Here is a 20,270-nt window from a genome sequence, read left to right on the forward strand (position 1 = left end):
GTATAAATTCCATTAAGACAATGCTAGATACATTACATTTTCTGTTACTATTACTACAATATTGTGGGAGATGAGTTAACAATAAGCACTGTAAATAATTATGAAATTTTCCTTATAATTAACTATAGATAATACAGTCTCCTTATTAAGGCGAACATATACATTTTCATTTGGGCCAGTTATAATATACTTGTATATAAATGCAAATAATTTATAAATTTTCTGATCTACCAATTTCTAGGGAAAGAATAACAGTTTGGCTAATATTCCTTTATAAGTGGCTTTTGCAAGGTATTTCCAAACTCACTGCTTTGACCACCATAGGATATATGGGAGAAATTATTTCTAGGTTCCAAAGTTAATATGAGTTCAAAGGTCATGAGACTAGATTCATTTTGTTATAAAGAATAATATCAATATCAAATTAAATTAATGATAGCTGGCGAAATTCCTAAGGTGTCCTCCTAAAATCTCAGGGGAATAATCTGTCAAGGTTCTTTTATTTTCTCTTTAATTCTTATCCTGACAAAAGTGTTTCTCTCCTTCCACAGACGTTTATAAAACACTGCCTCCTCAACCACATCTGGCCAGATATAACATGCAGTGTTATAACACTCAAAATACTACATGCGATTTGACGTCTCCGAAGCCCTGCCACAGCTACAAACGCTTCAGGACATGAGCAGCCTGAGCAGTTCTTAGAAAGCCTGCACAGCAAGCGACCATGTGGCCCTCTGCAGGTCACAACTGTGGCCCAGGTTCTCTTTTAAGTTGCTGTGGGCTTTGAACACAAAGCTTTTTCCCCCCTTTTTTATGGCAGGGGAATGGGAAAAGAAACAGGTGATTTAAAACAAAGAAAAAACACCAGGAAGTAAAGGGGAACACAAACTTACATGAAGCTTGGAAAGGCTGATGCTTACTCAAGAAGAGGAGACACCTGTGATCCTTACCAACAAGGGCTCCCGTGACCCATATGGTCCTCAATTGGATGCCCACTGCCTGCAGTCTAGGGTCAGTCTATGGTTAGCTATTGCGGTAAATCAGTTGTTTCTAAGTATGGTCTAGACAACCCCTTATTTCCTTGAGTTGACTTGGGGGTTCATGAAAAGAAACAAGCATCCATGGAGTGGTTGTTCTAACTGGGTTTGCTCTATTACTCACCCAACCAGACTGCCATCCCAGGTGCCAGCATGAGACATGAAATACCTGGACACCCCAGAGCCACAGTCAGCAGGGACAATGCCTTGAGCTCTCCACTTGGAGAACACGGACAGAGGACGGATCTGTTCATGACTCACAGAGGCCGAATGCTACGTCTTTGAAAGATGGAAGATGACTGCTTTCTCTTATGAGGATGCTCCCTATTCCACCTTTCAGCCCCTCTGCTTCCTCAAGTAGATCAAAGAAAGAAAAAACTTCTTGAATCACACCCACATCACCATGAGACACCACCTGGCAAGCACAGGATGAGCATCTGCTATGGTTTGCCTGAAACGATCCAGGATTAACAGCACTGCAGGGTAACTACTAAGAATGCCCTCATTTGCTGTCAAATGTCCCAGTTTGGATAACTAATTACATGACCACTCCATAGAAGGGCCTTAGTGAGATCAACCTGTAGTTCCTATACAGTCACAATGTTTCGTTCTTGCTCCCTTACCTCCTGGTTTAACCAAGACTGAGGAAACCAAGGGTTCAAAAGGTACTTCATTCTGGACTATTAAAAAGTTTCTCAATTTTAATCACAAGCTATCCACCTACGGTTACTGAATCACTTTAGTAATGACCAACTTTAATTGATTCAGATTATATATTTTCATTTTTTCCCTTCAAAAGAAAAAAGAACAATGCATTTTACCAAGCAAGGGATGAGTGACAATAATACAAGAAACTGTGAAGATATAATATAATAGTTTTTTCATTAGCAATCCAAAAACTACAAAACATAGAATATACAACTTAAAAATGGAAATACACATTAATGAAAAGTGGGGGACATGTCATATTAGCAATGCAAAAGACCAGCTTAAGCATAGTTTATCTACCTCCACAATCAATCAAAAGGAAAGTGCCCTTTTCTCAAATATGCACAAAAAAATTTCAGTCACTTCTAGGGAAAAAATTAATCAAAACTGTTTGCTAATTCTATATTACAGCTTGTATTACTAATGGTTTACCAAACTTAAGCATCTTCTTACATTTAAAATTTACACCCTTTCCCAAACATTACACACTCATTCAATCCAGTCTGTCAAAAATAAAATTATTGCATTTCTGTAGGTATGAAATAATTATTGATATGTTATGAATCTCAAGGGATGCACATGTATGACAGAGATAGTGATCCGAATAGTGTCACAGGTTTGAAGTAGGCGAAGGGCCAAACAACAGGGAGAAACCACCTTTGCCTGGCACATTTTGTATTGATTTCTGCAATTCTTCTACTATTTCTAAAATAACTCTAATTGTACATTCCTTCATCCTAAAAAAAAAAATCTAAACTTTTCATATTTAAATTTGCTATCCACTTCTAGAATTCATTCCAAGTCTACCCAGCCCTGCCACCAGACAGGATGTTTCCTCCTGATTCCATATGAGCCCCAAGTCCTGAGTCCAGCTGAGAGAAGTGGAGCAACAGGGACTCAGCAATGTGACCATTTCTTCTCCATCCTCAGCGAGTCCTTCTACCAGGAAGTACATTTTATGGTAGGCTGCACAGTCCCAGAGACAGCTCTACGATGCAAATGAGAAACGAAATGCTTAAATCTTAATTTTTCAAGCAATCAAGTCAATGTCCACTGCAACCCGTGTCTCCGAAGGCATTCTGCAGTCCATGCTTTTAGCTGACATCTTAAGATAAGCCACGCTTCCGGGTGCAGTTCCGAAACTAACAGCAATGGGAATCACGTCACCGTCTCCTTCCAAGTCACCTGTACAAAAAGCACCTATAGTCAGCGTCAGCCTCAGCTCGGAGCTTCCTAGTCCGTGTCCAACAACTGCTTATCAGCTTGTTGTAGGATCCCCATGAGAGGGCAAACGTGAGGATGGAGGAGAACCCAACTGCAGTTCTGGAAAGCGTTCCAGCGGCTACCCAGTGGTTCTTTGGTGTCATTCAGTGCTGCTGCTGCTGCTGCTGCCACTGTCCTCTTGCTTAGGGGAGGAGGAGCTGTCTCGCACAGGCAGGAGGTCATAATGGCAAGGGATGTGGCTGTTCTTTGGGAGGTCGTACGGATCCTGAGTGAGATGCCCGTTATTGCTGAACATTGCTTGTACAACACTCACGGTCGGTTCTATAATAACCAAGCACACATTAATTTTTTTTTTAAATTTATTTGACAGGTAGAATTATAGGCAGTGAGAGAGAGAGACAGAGAGAAAAGTCTTCCCTCTGCTGGTTCACTCCCCAAATGGCCGCCATGGCCAGCGCTGTGCCAATCCGAAGCCAGGAGCAGGTGCTTCCTCGTGGTCTCCCATGCGGGTGCAGGGGCCCCAGCACCTGGGCCATCCTCCACTGCCCACAGCAGAGAGCTGGACTGGAAGAGGAGCAACTGGGACTAGAACCTGGTGCCCATATGGGATGCCGGCGCCGTAGGCGGAGGATTAACCAAGTGAGCCACAGCACCGGCCCCAGCACACATTAATTTTAAGAAATGGAAAATCCGAAGAATATTGAATTTCTTGTAAATATCAAATTCAAGAGGATCTTTTAATAAAAATAAATACAAGGGAATAAGAGTTTTAAAAACATAATTGTTTTATAATCACACAGCGTTTGTGCCTCTTTGGTTGTTAAATCAACTGACACACACATCACACTCGAAGTAAAGAGATGACCATGTGGTAGAGAGGGTGGCACTCCGAGGATATTTTAAAAACCCTAGAAATTAGTCACTGTCTGGCAAACACCCTGGGGATCATCTAGCCCAAACCCTTATTCTACAGCAGAGAAGATCGAGGTTCTTAAACATTAACTCAGTTCCTGGAAACATTCCAGAAGCTCAAAGCTTTAGGACTCCAAACTCATTCTCAGTTGAGTTCTCATCCTACTGTGGGGGGCGTACAGCACAATTTTAAAGGGAACGATAGCTGACTTTCCAAAACTAAATTTAGTATACTATGGTTTCCATTTTAAAAATGGAATACATTAAAAATAAATTGTTATGTATGTAACTGACACATCTAAGGCATAAGTTATTAGTGTTAGCCCCTTCATTACTAAGTAGTAGAGACTTTTTAAAAGTTAAAGTCACAAATACTGGGAGAGAGAGAGATTAATGTCTAGCCAATGGTGGTGTGGCTGTGGTATATTTTATCTTTTTCCAAATGGAACTCACAAGGGGAAATAAAAATAACTAATTTTAAACTGAGCTGTTATTAATTTGAATCAGATTCACATCTGAGAATATTATTGACATATTAGACAAGTTTAAAAGCAAACTGTTCCAATGCTGCTAAAAGCATTATATAATATAATAAGTACAATCAGGAAATGGAACCACCTGTTCAATCTAGTTGTATCATTGGTTTTGGCCAACTCAACATATTAGCTAATATGACACACATGCTATTCCATGTGTGCTAAAATACTTACTATGGTTACCAAACAAAAGACGGATGGCCAGGTGGAAGATAAGGAAAACTTCCAATTTTTCATATTTTCCCTAAAAAATCCATTTGACACCAATCAATGTGACCAGTGTAAACACAGGTTGCATCTAAAACACGAGACATTGAAAATTATGTTTAAAACACACCCACACAAAGCCGCCATATGGGGTTCTTTCTATGGTGGGGAGAACTCACCAACTTCATAGACGTTCTTGGTGGCTGTCGTAGAGCTGTTGATCTCAGCATACGGGGAATCTCTGCGTGCTGGGGACTTCATCTCCACATAGCCACACTCTGAGTTTTTAGGGATAAGCACGGGTGGGTCTTTAATAGTGGCATAAGGGTTCTCAGAACTGCTTAGGGAGCAGGTGCTTGAATTATATTCAGAATTCTTTCCCAGGTCTGTGAAGAGAGATGGAAGAAAAAAGCCAATGCTGTTTTACAGCATTTTCTGGAGACTGCTTATGTGGGCGAGGTTTCCGTAATTCCCCACGCTGAACCTATTAGGAGACACTTTCCACTTCTGGTGGAGAGAATGTGCCATAAAGTGAGCCATGCATTAAGCTAATGTTAGCTCATAAGGTGAGTACCCATGCAATACCATGGATCTGATTTCATTTTGATGATCACATTCAAAGGTAACTAATTCCATTCTATTTTACTAATAGGAAAGCTACTAACTGAAACCTTTCAACCAAGCTGCTGAGGGCTTGGAGGAGCACAAGACAGTTCTGCTATCGCGGTCAGAAAGGCATCTGTGATGTGAAGGAAGAGTCCCTGAGCAACCCCCGGGCAGGCACCGCACGCCTTCGACGCATCTGCAAGAGCAGCCTTTGGTCCACACCTAATTCGGCTGCTCTCTGTGTTTTCCCTTCCACTTCCATTCTGACATTGCTCTCAGCGTAAGCCATATTCCTGCTGAAGGAAATAGGAGCATTTCCTCAGCAACCAGAAACCTCTCCTCCCTAAGACTAAGACTATTTTTTAAGGATTTATTTATTTATGTGAAAGCAGAATTACAGAGTGTGAGAGAGAGAGAGCTCTTCCATCTGCTGGTTCACTCCCCAAATAGCTGCAACAGCCAGGGCTGGGCCAGGCTTAAGCCAAGAGCCAGGAGTTTCACCCAGGTCTCCCACGTGGACTTGAGCCATCCTCCACCGATTACCCAATTGCATTAGTAGGAAACTGGATGGGAAGTAAAGCAGCCAGGACTCGAACCCATGCCCATATGGGATGCCAGCATTGCAGGTGGTGGCTTAACCCGTTATGCCCCAAGGGCAGTCCAACATTTACACTGTAACAAATCCACCAATGGTTACTCTCCATGTCAGCTGACCATGTCTGGGCGTTTGGTGCAGTAGCTTACCACCCAAACAACTCACATTTTCTCTACCTTGCAACTCTTGCTTATTTAAAAAATTATTTCACTCTCTGAGATTAAAAAAAAAGTTAAAAACTGTGATTATCACACAGGTATTTCTCCAATTTACACCATACCTTTTAGGGATTTTCCCATGTAGCTTCTATCAAGTCCAAATGCACCTACGACAGAGAAAGGAAAAAGACACCCATTGAAAATGGAAAGGAACGAAAAGTCATCTAACACTCCAAAGCCGTGGAGGAGCATCTCCCCCCGTTGAAAATGACCAAGGCTGCAACCTTCCCAGCAGAGCAGCAGTGCCAGGTGTCTCCCGTGCTTAGAAGGAAACACACACATTGGATCCTACCCCTGCTCAGTTACTGTGACTTTGGGAAAATCTGACCACTACGAGGTAGTAACTGACGCACTGACATGAGTCACTGTACTTGATGCTAGGAAGCATCGCAGACACGAGAATTCACGCCTATGCAAAGATGTTCCGAGACTGTTAGCAGTTTTCCAAAAATGACTATTCAGTTGCTATCTCCACTCTACTCATGTCTTTCTAAGACGGGAAGCTTCTGACACTGCTGACCACCACTTTATAAGCAGAAAGCAGATGTTGCCCATCTTTAATCAGCTTTGAACAACTTGATTTTTCCAGGTATGGGGCAATAATTACGTGTGAGCCTGGATGGACCACAACTTCCTTGTTTCAAAATGTCTGGCCCCTGTGTGGGGGAGGACGGAGGTGAACAGCGGGAGCATTCGTGCTCACACTGGGAAAAATGAAGCAGAAGCAGACGTGAGAATCCAGCTGTCTTCATGGCGCCGGATGTGAATGACATTTATAAAAATGTAAAACACTGTGCATTTTTCTACATAGATAATCCAGCTTTGCCAGCACCATTTACTAAAGAGCTTCTCCTTTCTCCAGTATATGGGCTGGACACTGCCAAAAATCAGCTGGCATGGGGCCGGTGTTGTAAACGTTTCAGCAGATTAAGCCACTGCCTGTGACGATGCTGTCCCAGAGAGGTACTGATCTGAGTCCCGGCTGCTCCACTTCTGCTCCAGCTCCCTGCTAATGAGCTTGGGAAAGCAGTGGAAGATGGCCCAAGAGCTTGGACCCCTGCACCCACCTCAGAGACACAGATGAAGGTCCTGGCTCCTAGCTTTGGCCTGGCCCAGTTCAAGCCATTGTGGCCATTTAGGGAGTAAACCAGTGGATGGAAGATTCCTTTCTCTCTCTCTCTAACTCTGTGTTTCATACAAATAAATAAGTCTTTTTAAAAAACCAGTTGGCTATATGTACACAGATTAATTTCTGGGCTCTCTATCCTGTTCTATTGATCTATGTGTTGGTTTTTATGCCAGTACCATGTTGTTTTAATTACTATAGCTTTGTAGCATGCTTTTATAGTATGGTTTGAATTCAGGTATTGTGGTGCTTCCAGCTCACTGTTATTTTATTTTATTTGCTTGGGACATTTTGGCTTTTCCTGGTCTTTCATGATATCACATGAATTTCAGGATTGCCTTTCCTAATTCTGTAAAGAATGTCACTGGTATTTTGATAGGGACTGCACTGAATCTGTAGATTGCTAATTAAGAATGATAGACTTAGGCTGGCGCCACGGCTCACTAGGCTAATCCTCTGCCTTGCGGCGCCGGCACCCCGGGTTCTAGTCCCGGTGGGGGCACCGGATTCTGTCCCGGTTGCCCCTCTTCCAGGCCAGCTCTCTGCTGTGGCCAGGGAGTGCAGTGGAGGATGGCCCAAGTGCTTGGGCCCTGCACCCCATGGGAGACCAGGATAAAGCACTTGGCTCCTGCAAATCGGATCAGCGCGGTGCGCCGGTCACAGTGCGCCAGCCATTGGAGGGTGAACCAACGGCACAAGGAAGACCTTTCTCTCTGTCTCTCTCTCACTGTCCACTCTGCCTGTCAAAAAATTAAAAAAAATAAAAAAAAAGAATGATAGACTACCACAGTTTTAATGGTCTGTGACTACTTTAAAATTTACTGTATGTGAGTGAAACTGACATCTTTTTTTTTTGATTACTGTTTATAGCTCTTGCCTATATTCCTGTTGAACTATGGTCTTTTTTACTTTTTTTTGTTGAACTCTTTATTTAGTGGGACAATGAGTCTTTGACTATAATGCAAGTTAAAATGTGTTATCTCAAACATTTTTAAAAAAAGGAAAGAAAAATGTATCATAGTGATTCTCTTTTCCCTGACACTTTTTTTGATTTTGGAAAATGTAGTTATTTTTCTTAATATACTTCACGTTCTCATGAAACGACATTACTATTATTTCAAATAAATCAATAAGTAGTTAAAGAATAGTCTCAGTTTTATTTCCAAGATGGCAACTATGAATAGTTACAGCCCCCGTCAATAGAAACGCCACGGGGCCCTCAATAATTTTCAGAGTGTAAAGGGCTCCTGATTCCAAAAGCTTTGAGACTCCTTGGTCCGCTCCGTCACCGTGGGTATCTAGAGCCCCTCCTGATGAAGACAAAGGATCTGAGCCGCGGCTCCTCTATGTGAAAATACACCAAAGGGGAGGACGCGCTGCAGCAGGGCGGGTACCACATCTCACACTATACAGACTCTGAGGCCTTGCACAAGTTGCTGACCCCCGACCACTGGGTTCCTCAGTGGTATCCTGGGGATGCTGACACAATGCTACCCACTCGTGGGGTGGAAGAAAAACTGCCAGCAGGGGCCATCCTTGTCTCTTTGCATCCAGTGCTGGCCCAGAGCAACAGCCCAGGGTTTGTACACCAAGGACGGCGGCCGGCCCACGTGGGTGTTCGGTGTTGCTCTGCTGATGTGTGTTTTCAGCAGACCCCCATGGCCCAGGGTTCCGGGGCTGTGTCCAGGGTGGGGAAGGTAAAGGTGCTTGCTGGGGACGCGGGCAGAGCACTCACCGAGCTCGTTGAGGTACCCGCCGTGCTTCCAGTCGGCCGGCAGCGTCCCCGTGCAGTCCACCACCGCGCCCCTCTTGCCAGGATTCAGGTTTTTGAGATTCACAAACAGCTGATTGTTTTTTGACTGCTGGCAACATACAAACAAAGGCTTTAAACAAAGGGAGCCGAGCGTGACCCAGCACAGACGTGCAGAGCTGGGGGAAAGCAAGTCCACGGCACACACCAGGGATGGTCCCTAGAAGAAGCCGAGCCCAGGGACTGAGGCGACTGCTCCTGACCTGGTGGCACTGGGAGGGCAGCAGGAGCTCATGACCCGTGGCCCATTTATTCCTCGTGACCTCACCTCATTACACTCAGCCACTCTGTGCCAGTTAGACCCTGCTGGGATTTCTATACATGGAACTTTGGCTTGGGGGGAAAAATGCATTCCTGGTCTGAGCTCCCACCCAAAGCTCCAGGATCTTATGTGAGTCACGGGTGATGTTCTCCAGGCACGGCTGCGCCGATGGGGTGGTCTGCCTGCCTCCCTCCCGGAGTGCATGTGTGTGTGTGTGTGTGAGTGTGAGAGAGAGAGAGAGAGAGAGACAGAGAGGGAGAGAGAGAGAGAGAGAAACAGATGCAGCGGCGGGAACACAGGGCTGGGCAGAATGTCAGGGGCTCCATAACCGTGCTTCACCGTGATTAAAAGCTGGCTGCACCAATTTAATGACAACCGGATTCACTTCATTAGCCCGTGCTGTTTCTGCGAGAGAGCTGGAACCGCACAGGGGAGACTGCAAAGACCACGCGGGAGGGAGAAATGCCTGGGATTTCAGAGCAGAGCCGGGAGGCCGGGAGGTGAGCCCAGGATCCGCACAGGGGAGACTGCAAAGACCACGCGGGAGGGAGAAATGCCTGGGACTGCAGAGCAGAGCCGGGAGCCCGGGAGGTGAGCCCGGGATCTCCCACCACTCCGAGCTTCGGGTCCCTCCTCTCTACAAAGGGATAATCGTCCCTTTCATTCAAAGCACGGAAGCCAAGAGTGGTTAGCAAGGCTGGGCACACGCCAGTCCAGGCTTTTGCTCGGGGACCATTGGTGACACTTCAGAAGTCCCAGCTGCACGGGGTTCAACTCCAATCACCGGGTATTACTATGGCTGTGACTCAAGGCCAGGAGCCCAGGAAAGGGTGCTAGAAGCTGGGTGGCGAGCAAAGATGGAGCTGGCAGCTCTACCCAGGGTCCGTGCGGCTACAGGCCTCCGTGACGCAGGGTTAAAGCGGCGTCACGCAGCGCCAGGAACGTTTTTCCAGGGCGTGTGATGGAAACGGTGCAGGCTGCACAGACAGGGCGCCTGACTCACTAACGGGCAGCAGTCACGTGGCTGAGGCTCCCTGCTCCTTGGGGTTTTTGTCAGCCAACTTGAGAGCCTGAGACACACCCAGAGGGCACTGCCTGGAGGGACCGTCAGTAGCAGGAAAGTGTCTGGACCAGAGGCGGCGGCCCTCTGCGAACGCGCGTGCCTGCCCCTCTGCCCTGCCCAGGGTCCAGCACCCGAGCACGCCCCCTCACCTTGGCCATGGTCATGCGGTCCCTGTTGTTCACGTGCGGGGACGTGGCGCACTGCGTCAGCGTGTGGTAGCTGGGATTGGTGAAGTAGTGGCTGTTCCCGGCGCCGCCTGTGCTGTGGGGCAGGGTTTCTGCGGGAGAAGCGGCCGGTTACCACGCATGCACCCTTCCAACTCCTGCCATTTGGGGCTCAAGCCAGAGGATGGAAGCTCAGGACCGACCCCAAGTGCTTGAGCCATCACCTGCTGCCTCCCAAGCAAGGGGCGCGTTAGCAGGAATCCGGCTTGGAAGCAGAGCTGGGGTGAAAGCCCAGGCCCTCTGACACGGGCTGGAGGCAGCCCCAGTGGCATCGTACCCTCTGAGCCACCGCCTGCCCCCTTTTTCTGTAAACGCATGAGCTCCTCTCCCGGTACTCCGCACTGAAAAGGTACTGTTAGGTGCACCAGCCGCTTTGCTGATGGCCTTAGGGTGCTGGTATCCACGAGCAGCCAACCAGCCTGCAGGCGTCCGCAACTGCCCGCATGTCAGTGCAGATTTCCAGTTTTCAATCCATCTAAAGATGACTTCTTCTGGGGGCTGTCACTTAAGTTTTTTTTTTTTTTTTTAATTTCATGGGTACTTGGGACAGAAAAGAAGATTCAAAAAGCTTTCTTAAAGGACCGCCCTGGCTCTTGCTAACGCCAAAACACCCCGATGTTGTCATGTAGCTCGGTGGCCCTCAAGGCCGGAGGTCCCAGTGGAAAGCACTGGAGCTCAGAGGCAGAGGCCCGGGCACTGGCCCCATGTGCTCTCGAGCTCTTATCCATCGCTCCTCCTCACCTGGGACAGAAGCTGGGCCTAGAGACGCCTCTTCTTGGTGGCAACTTCCTAAATCTAAAGCCACCGCACAACGAGCCCAACCTTGAAACCCTCCTAGAAAACCACAGGGTGATGATTTTACAATCCCTGAGATCAAAACAAAACACTATGACCATTCACAACCTTTCAGAACACACAGCTCTCTGAGAGGACAGACAGACACACGGACAGCACAGTCACACCCCCAGGGCCAAGGGACCGGGCGAGACATCCAGGCCAGGGAGCGCCAGGCCGCTCACCGGAGACAGTGTAATCCGCATTGATGACCCGCATGGCCGGGGTGTAGGTGACGGCAGGCATGCTAGGCTCCTTCCCCTTCTGCTTGTGTCTGTAAATCACGAACAACCCCAGGAGGAAGAGGACCACGAGCACCAGGATGACGATGCCCACGATGGCTCCAATCTGGTAGGAATCGGCAGGCAGCGCGGTGCTGGTTCGGCTTAGGCTGTTCAGATTTCCAACGATGATCACTCCGGCTGGAGAAAGGAGAAGCGGCTCACAGCGGCAGGACAGCCGCTGGACGCGGGCTTGCCCTCTGCCGGCAGAAGTCCCCGGCCCGGCTAAGGCCTGGGTATTTCCAGTTTGTCAAATGTTAATTGGGAGGCTTCCGGCAACAGAGCAGGAAGGAAAGACAAGCATTCCTCGTTTCCAGAAGCCGGTGGCTGGTGTGTGCCGGGACAAAGGATTTACTGAGTCCAAAGACTCAGCAGTAGGGGTTGGGAACTTCTCAGACATTTCATATGAAACGTTTAGACTGGCAGTTAGCTCGAGGTGACCATTTACCTCGCTTTGATTTGGCTTGATTTGTTACTCAGCACTGAGTTTATGGGAGGCTAAATCCTACATGTCCCAACTCTCTAAATCCTATGTCTATCCTTAGCTTTTCAAAGAGTAGATTCCTCCCAAGCAAGCTTAATGCCATTATAAACACTGTCCAGGAACTAATTTTGATGGATCATCTATCTCCCTCAGAAAATGGTGTTCTGTACAGTCATTTCTGCATAACAGATACGTGATAACATCACCCTACAACCTCACTCACGAAGCTCCAAAGTCCACATTTGATACAGCTTCCTCCTGGCCCCTTAAGGGAGGATGCTAAAGGTATGAATGGAGAGTCCAGAAATCTGGCATTTGAGCAGAATGTACCCACAGACCCTGAGCTCCCCGAAGGCTTCTCAGGATGTTTTTCTCATCTGAAATGAGGCAGCTGCCTCCGTTGTAGCTGCTTTTAGCACAATTACATGCTCCAAGGATTTTAGGATTTTCAAAGCCAGACCTCCTCTCAAACAGTCTGCCTGGGAACACAGAACACTGGGGCCAGTGCAGTAAGAAGACAATGTGCCTGTAATAGGATGTGATCATGAAATATAACATCTTATTGCTGTGATAGCCACATGCAAACCGTGAGCACGAAAAGCTATTTTATGAAAGAAATTAAATGTTGCAATTGCGAATATGTATGTGCTCTGTAGTCTAAGGTGAGTCCACCTCCAACAATGAATCAACTTGAAATTTATTTATTTATTTGAGAGGCAGAAAGAGAGAGAAAGACAGCAAGGGAGAAAGAGACACAGAGAGTTCACATCCACTGGTTCTTTCCCAGATGTCCACAACGGCTGAGGCTGGGCTGGGCTGAAGCCTACAGCCAGGGACTCAGTGCTGGACTTCCATGTGGGGTGGACAAATATTTAGGGACTTTTGCAGCTTGTTTTCTTCCTGTCATCCCAAGAGTGCAGCCTTGGTATGCCTCAGAACCACCACAGTCACCTTCTCAAAGGCCTATCCACCCTATAACCAGAATTACCCAACTGGGACTATGTATATGACAGGTTTTCCCAGGAGATTATGATATGTACTCTAGTTAAAAACCACAGATGCCTTTGGAAATTTATATTTATTAAATAAAAGTTAAAAAAAACCCATAGATGCAAGTTTTTTGAAATGCTCAACATATGCGTGCCTACCATATGACTCAAATATTCTGCTTTTAGGTATTTACCCAAGAGAAATGAAAATACAGACCACAAAATGACTTGTACACAATGGTCCATAGATTTCTCTGTAGCAGTCAAAAACTGGATACAGTACAAACATTCATCTATAGAAGGAGGGCTCAACAAATTACGGTGTATCCACTCATTGGAATATTACTCAGCAATGAAAAGAACTCAATGACTGACACACACAATGATACAGTACAATCTCAGAATAACTGTAGCAAGTAAATAAAGCCAGACCCAAAGAATACAATGTGAGTCCATTTAAATGGAATTCTACAAAATGCAAACTAATTTTATAGTAACAGAGAGTAGATTAGTGAATGCCTGGAGTCTAAGGGGAAGTGGCATGGAAAGGTAAGTAGAATGTACAGAATGATGGATATTGTCTTTTTAATGGTGATATCATCATTGCTTACATGTTCCAGATGTTATCAAGTCACATACTTTAAATATGTATTTTTTGTTAATTATACTGCAGTAAAGCTAAAAAACATCACAGGCTTAGGAGCTTTGGAATAAGAGAGATCTGGCATCAAAACTAAGACATATCCCCTCTAACAGCTCTGTGACCTTTGGAAAATTATTTTAGCTCTTTAGCTTTGGTTTCTTTACCTGTGGGACAGAACACTGAGCCACTCATCTGGCAAGTGATGCCATGCAGAGCTGTGACGGGGATTATACTAGACAACCAGTGGGTGGTACATGGTGGTCGCATAACAACGGGTGATAGTTAGCATTTACTATGCTTACCTTGGTCACATCGTGCTCCCTTCCATCCTGGGCTGCAGTAACAGGTCCCGGTGATGTGGTCACAGGTGGAGTTGTTCAGACAGTCACATATCTGGCGACAGCCATAGCCATACGTTCCTGCAGGACACTCTGGAAAAGGAGATCAGGCCCAATGTAGCCTCCCGGTCCTGGGGAGCTGGAGCAAGGCTGTCTCTTACTGTGTGGGGAGCCCTTTCAATGAACAGCTGTACAGACAGGCTTACGATGCCCAGGGTGCTGGACTGTACTCTCTGAGTCACAGAGGGACTCACAGTCCGGCCTGCATCAGCTGCTGAACACTACAGTTTCTCGACACCTCCAGCTGCTGCATACCCGCCTCCCTGGTGCATACTCATCTCCCTGCTGCATACACAGGGAGTCTGTAGGATAATCACGAAGTGCCAGTTGCGGTGACTCCACCAGGCAGCACCACAGGCTGCAAGGGGTCTACACTACAAAGCACAAACTCTCTATGCTTCCTTGAGATCACGACACGTTGTACTGCAGGCTCGGGGAGCACCCCAAAGACATATTCTCTCTCGGGTTAGCTGTGAGGAGGAGAAGATGGGGAGGGCAGGTTCTGCTAATTTTGTAGGTAGGAACTTCATGAACCTGGGAATGGTTCAAACTTCGGATTTGCAGGACGGTCTTATAATCCTGACGGAATACCGCTGAGTGAGCAGCAGGGGGCAATGTGCTATTGTTATTAATCAGAGTTCTCTGGCAAACACAGGGTTTCTATTTACAAATGAGCACTGGGAGAAGTTTTCAAAAATAGGGACGTTTTAATTTGATGCTCAGCGTAATCATGGAAGCACTTAAAAGGTTTTCGTCTAATAAGACCTTAAACAGTCACCTGGCATTCAAGCAAAAGTCAGTGTTGAGCCGACTCTGGGTTCTGTGCCTACGTTGAAGTATTTGGACTCATTCACATAATATTTATGCATGCTAGTGGGTGTGCAAGTAGCTGTGTGACTCACTGTCTATGTCATGAATAAAGGAAAGAGCAACACAAAACTATGACTGGGTTGTCTTAGTCTTGAGCTGATTTCTGAAAGATGCTGTTGCCGTAATCGCTAGGGGAAGACATCCCAAGAAGCCCTAGATGGTAGCACCTAAGACAGTCCACTTGGCTGTCAGGGGGCACTGAGGTGGTGGTGTGGTGGAGGGGAAGGGGAGCTCACTGCCAATGTCCTGATGGCCGATTTCCCTGTCCAGGCCATGCTGCCCTGCAGCTGGGGAAACTTTGCTGCCTCCTTCCCTAGAATATACACCCTGTACCATTTCCTGCCTACGGGATGGGGGGGTTTGGGGGGTGTTTCCCATAAGACAGTGAGCCCGTGCAGTGCCAAGTCCTTCTTTATCCACCTCAAATATTCAGTGAAAGTTACAGAGGACACGCAGCACGCACTCATGTGAAATACTCACGTGAAGATCCTATAACCCCGTGAGCAGGTGCAGAGCTGCTGGGGTCGAATGCACAGCCAAGGATGAGGAGGTCTGACGTGCACATTCTCCACAAAGGGGATTTCCAAATAAAAATTAAGGCAGTAAGTTCCTTTGAAGGTTATTACATCCAGCAAGAAGTAGTTAGTGGAAGAAGGACAAAAGTACTCTCTAGGGAAGCCTATAGGGTAGCAATGTTTGCGTGGACTTGACCCTGTATCGGCAACAGGCTGGCCTTGGGACCCCAGCCCTGCTCCCCACCTAACATCTTGTCCTCCAAGGGGATCCTGAGTCCCACCTTGGCCAGAGAGAAAGCTAAGCTGGCTGTTTGAAAGCTCTGAGCAGCCACGTTCCAAAAATAAGGAGCAGAGGAAGGGAGAGGCAGAAAGAAGAGAATGGAAAACTTGAATTCTGTCTCCATTCCTGCAGGCACACCTCTTCCACCCAGAGCCAGCGCTGACTCCAGGGAGGCCAGTCTCTGGGAAGGGCAGTCACCAGCCATCAGCTCAGTCTGCTTACAAATGGGAAATTCTGCCTTCACGTTTTCAGGCATCTAGCAACGCGGCTTCCAGAGAAACACAAACTGCCCGGTTTCGGGCCGTGCCCTCGTACTCACTCTGTTCACAGTGTCTCCCCATGAATCCAGTGCGGCAAGTGCATTGCCCAGAGATGTGGTCACAGTCGGCTCCGTTTTGACACTGGCATATCAAGGCACAGTCCTTGCCATAAAACCCCAGAGGGCATCCTGTGTGAGGAGGGAAGGCAGCAGGAGTCAAGAGGTGCTGGGGAGAAACACAGCTTGCACACCCAACAGATTTATGTTTAAACTTGAAAGAGGTTGAGTCCCTAGGGAATCAAGACAGTAGTGCATATCTCAGCTTGCCACCGGGCTTCTTTGATGTCCCAAGGCAGGATTCTTGCAAGGAGGGTGTAACTCACAAGTAGGAGAGAGAAGAATTCCAGACCTGTCAGCATAACCATCACTAGTATCCCTGGAGGCACAACTACATCTATCAAAGCACCCCTTTAGCCTGTAGATGTACTCAGCACTTGCTCTCGTCCTTTCACTCAACTACTAGAATCCTGGACCAGATCCCAGGACTTAAATGGGTACATCACATTAAAATTATCTCTGGGAGCCAGCATTTGACCTACTGGTTAGGTGCCCATGACCCACACCAGAGTTCCTGGGTTCAAGTCCCAGCTCCGGCTCTTCCTGCCAGTGCAGAACCAGGGAAGCACTGGTGACAAGGTTTCTGTCACCTGTGTGGGAGACCTGGCTGGGGTTCCTGGCTCCCAGCTTCAGTCTACACCAACCCAGGCCACTGGGGGCCCTTGGGAGAGTAACTAAAGATGGGAACTTTTTCTGCCTCTCAAATAAACAATTAAAAATAAAATTATGAATATGGTTTTACTTGTAGTACAGAACACCTCCAACTCTGTGGCTAGCCTTGTATACATCTATGACTAACTTGGACAACATAATTACCTTCACTGAAGATATACAATAGAAGGCTTAACTTGAAACAAAAAACCCGGGGGTGGGCATTTGAACACTGGTTAAGAGGCTGCTTGGGATGCCTGAATCCCATGCTGGAGTGCCTGGATCAGGGTCTCGACTCTGCTTCCAAGCCCATAATGTGCACCCTAGTAGGCAGCAGTGATGGTTCAAGTGCATGGCTCATCCAGGTGGGAAACCCAGACTGAGTTCCAGGCTGAATCCAGGTTCAGAACCGGCAGTGTTGGGCATCTGGGGAGTGAATCAGTCTCTCACTCTGCCTGTATCTCTTCGCTTTGACATGAAAATAAATAAAATAAAATAATAAAATAAAAATAAATCCTTGTACTTTCCAGGTGTTTTCAAAACAGCAATAAGCTTCTACATGGCTGCGTGATTTCCAGGATTTGGACCTCAGGGGCCCCCAGGCTGAAGACAAACATGAGATCTGTCGCCTCTCCTGGGCCAGCAGCCGCCGTGCACACAGATTTCAGGGTTCTCTGGTGTAACGAAAGTTTCCAGGCAGGCTGATTCAGTGCCAAATATCACATGTGCCTTTCTCTTATTTTCCTCTTTTCTTAGGGTGAGGTTTAACGAAAGCCCACTTCTCACAAAGCACAGGGAATCACAGGTACCAGCTCACAATGACGGCTCCCTGTCAGGTGTTTGTTCAGCACCTGCTCGGCACCAGATGTTTCCATGAATTCTTTTCATCTTCACAACAGCCCAGAAACACAGGGATGGAAATTCCCATCCTCCAGATAGGAACTAAGCCCCGAGTGTCCCAAATCCCACAGCCAGCCAAGGGCAGGATGGCAGGACCATGGCACAGATGCAGGAAGTGTGGCTGTAGACCCCACGTTACTCCTGCCACTACCACTTCAATAGGCGATCTGTTTGAAGAAGGCTCTAATTTCAGATTTATAAGTAACATCTTCCCAGTGCTCTCCTTAAGGAGTTCACAGATCCTCACTGATACACAACCAGCCATGCTTAGAGCAACCTCCTCCTTGCTGGGGCTCCCTTTCAACTGCTGGTTCAGTTCAATGTCTACATTCCCTTTTAGAAAGCTCCAAAGAACTTGTTCACCCTATTCTCTAATTATGTTTGCTAATTAGTACTACATAAGAATTGTCTACTTTCAGCCCATTTTCCTTCTCAGCTAATTGCTATGACTTTAAATTATTAATGACTATCACTCATAACCATAATATATGACTTGTCCCCTTTACTCAGCTGAAGGCATGAGGCCAGAGAATTATTTTTTCCCAATGGTGCTCAGCTATGGAGTAATGTGCACATACGTCCAATGATGCAAAGTGCTAATGGAACAAGAATGCTTGGGATCTAATAGTATATGAAATGGAAAGAAACAGGGGTTCTCAAAGCATGGACCCGGGCTGGCATGACCACCTGTGGACAGAAATGCAAGTTCCCAGGTCTCCACCCAGATGTACCCAATCAGATGCACTTTGGGTGACAACCACATTCTTTGCTTTTGGAGCCTTCTGGGTGATTCTGAAGCTTGCTGAAGTTTGAAAACCATGGAATGCCATCTTCTCCAAGAACATGCATTTAGTCAGGCAGTGCTTACTCTCTTGGCGACCTTTCTCATCTCCATCACTTACTGCCCTACACCCTGTGCTGTTAAATTAAATCACAGGGAATCCAAGCCACGTATGTAGGATCTGGTTCAAGGAGGCGACTGCACCCAGCACCCAGCACTGCTCCACCTCACTGTCCTGATATGACCTAGGGTCAGAACACTCGGAGTGCGGTAGCTCTTGACCTCTCAGAGGAACTTAGATCCCACGGGGTCTTTGGGTAGATGGAGCACTGCTATGCCAGGGAGCCTTGGTGAGCTCAGCTGGGGCAGCCACAGGATGAGGCTGTTTCATTCACGGGCGAGGCTCCCCAGGGGGAGGCTTGGCAGGCTTGTCACTTACTCTGAGTGCAGTAGAGCCCGGTCCAGCCAGGTGTGCATTTGCATTCCCCATCATAGGCGCTGCAGAAGGCCCCATTGTGGCAGTTGCACGTGTGGATACAGTTCGGGCCCCAGTGGGCAGGTGGGCACGCTGAAACCAGAAGTGTGGAGAGAGTGTTAGAGTTCTGAGGACAGCCTCAAGTGGAGAGAACTCTGTCTGCTTCTACACATCTCCTGGCATGGGAGGGGTTAGCAGCATGCATCGTAGCTGGGAAAGCACGCTGCTCCAGATTCAGCATTAAAATACGGACAGCGAGACTGCCTGAAACTACAGCCGTAAATACTGAATCTGTATTTACTTATCTGTACAACAGGGTGGCTGGAACAAGAGTACTAAACAAACACATATTCAACACCTGCCACCTGTCTAACACTGTTACCCGCACAGAAGAGATAGCAGAAGACAAGAAAAAGTCTGATCTACCCTCTGGAAGCTTATATTTAATAGAAGAAGCAGCAAACCATCAACCAACCAACCAACTGCAAAAAAAAAAAAAAAAAAATGGTAGTAAATGCTATGGAAAAGAAACACAGGGTTAAGGAAGATTAAGGCGGAAATGAGAGCTACTCCTTTAAGAAAGGCTTCCTTCAGAGAGGACATTTGAGCAGAGATCAGAGGAGGAAAATGATTTGACTCAACAGAGATTAAGGGACTCGAGGTCATGTAATTCCCGTCTTTGATTTCCAAATCCTGCACTTGTCACTCTGCTCCCGTTCTCACTACTGTTGGAAATGTTAAGGTTCCCACTTGTACATAAGAATTGTTTACTCAGAAAAGCTCTTAACTGGGAGAGGCAAAACATAACAGAATCAAAGCTGCATTTTCCACTGCAGCCAATGGAAAAGCAATCAGAAAGTTGGATAAAGAATCTGGCAAATCATAAGACAAGATCACAGAGTAGTGTAATTGGATTTTTTTTTTTTTTGACAGGCAGAGTTAGACAGTGAGAGAGAGAGAGACAGAGATAAAGGTATTCCTTTTCCATTGGTTCAGCCCCCAAATGGCTGCTATGGCTGGCACGCTGCGCCAATCCGAAGCCAGGAGCCAGGTGCTTCCTCCTGGTCTCCCATGCGGGTACAGGGCCCAAGCACTTGGGCCATCCTCCACTGCCTTCCTGGGCCACAGCAGAGAGCTAGACTAGACGAGGAGAAACTGGGACAGAATCCGGTGCTCCGACCGGGACTAGAACCCAGTGTGCCGGCGCTGCAGGTGGAGGATTAGCCTAGTGAGCCATGGCGCCGGTAGATTTATAAAAAAATACT

At 46.9% G+C, this 20,270-nt stretch overlaps 1 protein-coding gene across 1 annotated transcript in view; it reads right to left on the reverse strand.

The window, feature by feature from the left end:
- Positions 1 to 3,108: 3,108 nt before the first annotated feature.
- MEGF10 (multiple EGF like domains 10) overlaps positions 3,109 to 20,270 on the reverse strand; it is a 125,394-nt gene continuing 108,232 nt past the window's right edge. Inside the window, exons 16-24 of the mRNA XM_062189960.1 lie at positions 18,970 to 19,098; positions 16,142 to 16,270; positions 14,062 to 14,190; positions 11,548 to 11,784; positions 10,454 to 10,581; positions 8,905 to 9,028; positions 6,106 to 6,150; positions 4,804 to 5,010; positions 3,109 to 3,290 (exon numbers count right to left, since the gene is read on the reverse strand). Coding sequence (XP_062045944.1) covers positions 3,109 to 3,290; positions 4,804 to 5,010; positions 6,106 to 6,150; positions 8,905 to 9,028; positions 10,454 to 10,581; positions 11,548 to 11,784; positions 14,062 to 14,190; positions 16,142 to 16,270; positions 18,970 to 19,098 — 1,310 coding nt within the window. The remainder of the gene's footprint in view (positions 3,291 to 4,803; positions 5,011 to 6,105; positions 6,151 to 8,904; positions 9,029 to 10,453; positions 10,582 to 11,547; positions 11,785 to 14,061; positions 14,191 to 16,141; positions 16,271 to 18,969; positions 19,099 to 20,270) is intronic.

The sequence above is a fragment of the Lepus europaeus genome, chromosome 4 (assembly GCF_033115175.1).
Source record: "Lepus europaeus isolate LE1 chromosome 4, mLepTim1.pri, whole genome shotgun sequence".
Taxonomy (NCBI): domain Eukaryota; kingdom Metazoa; phylum Chordata; class Mammalia; order Lagomorpha; family Leporidae; genus Lepus; species Lepus europaeus.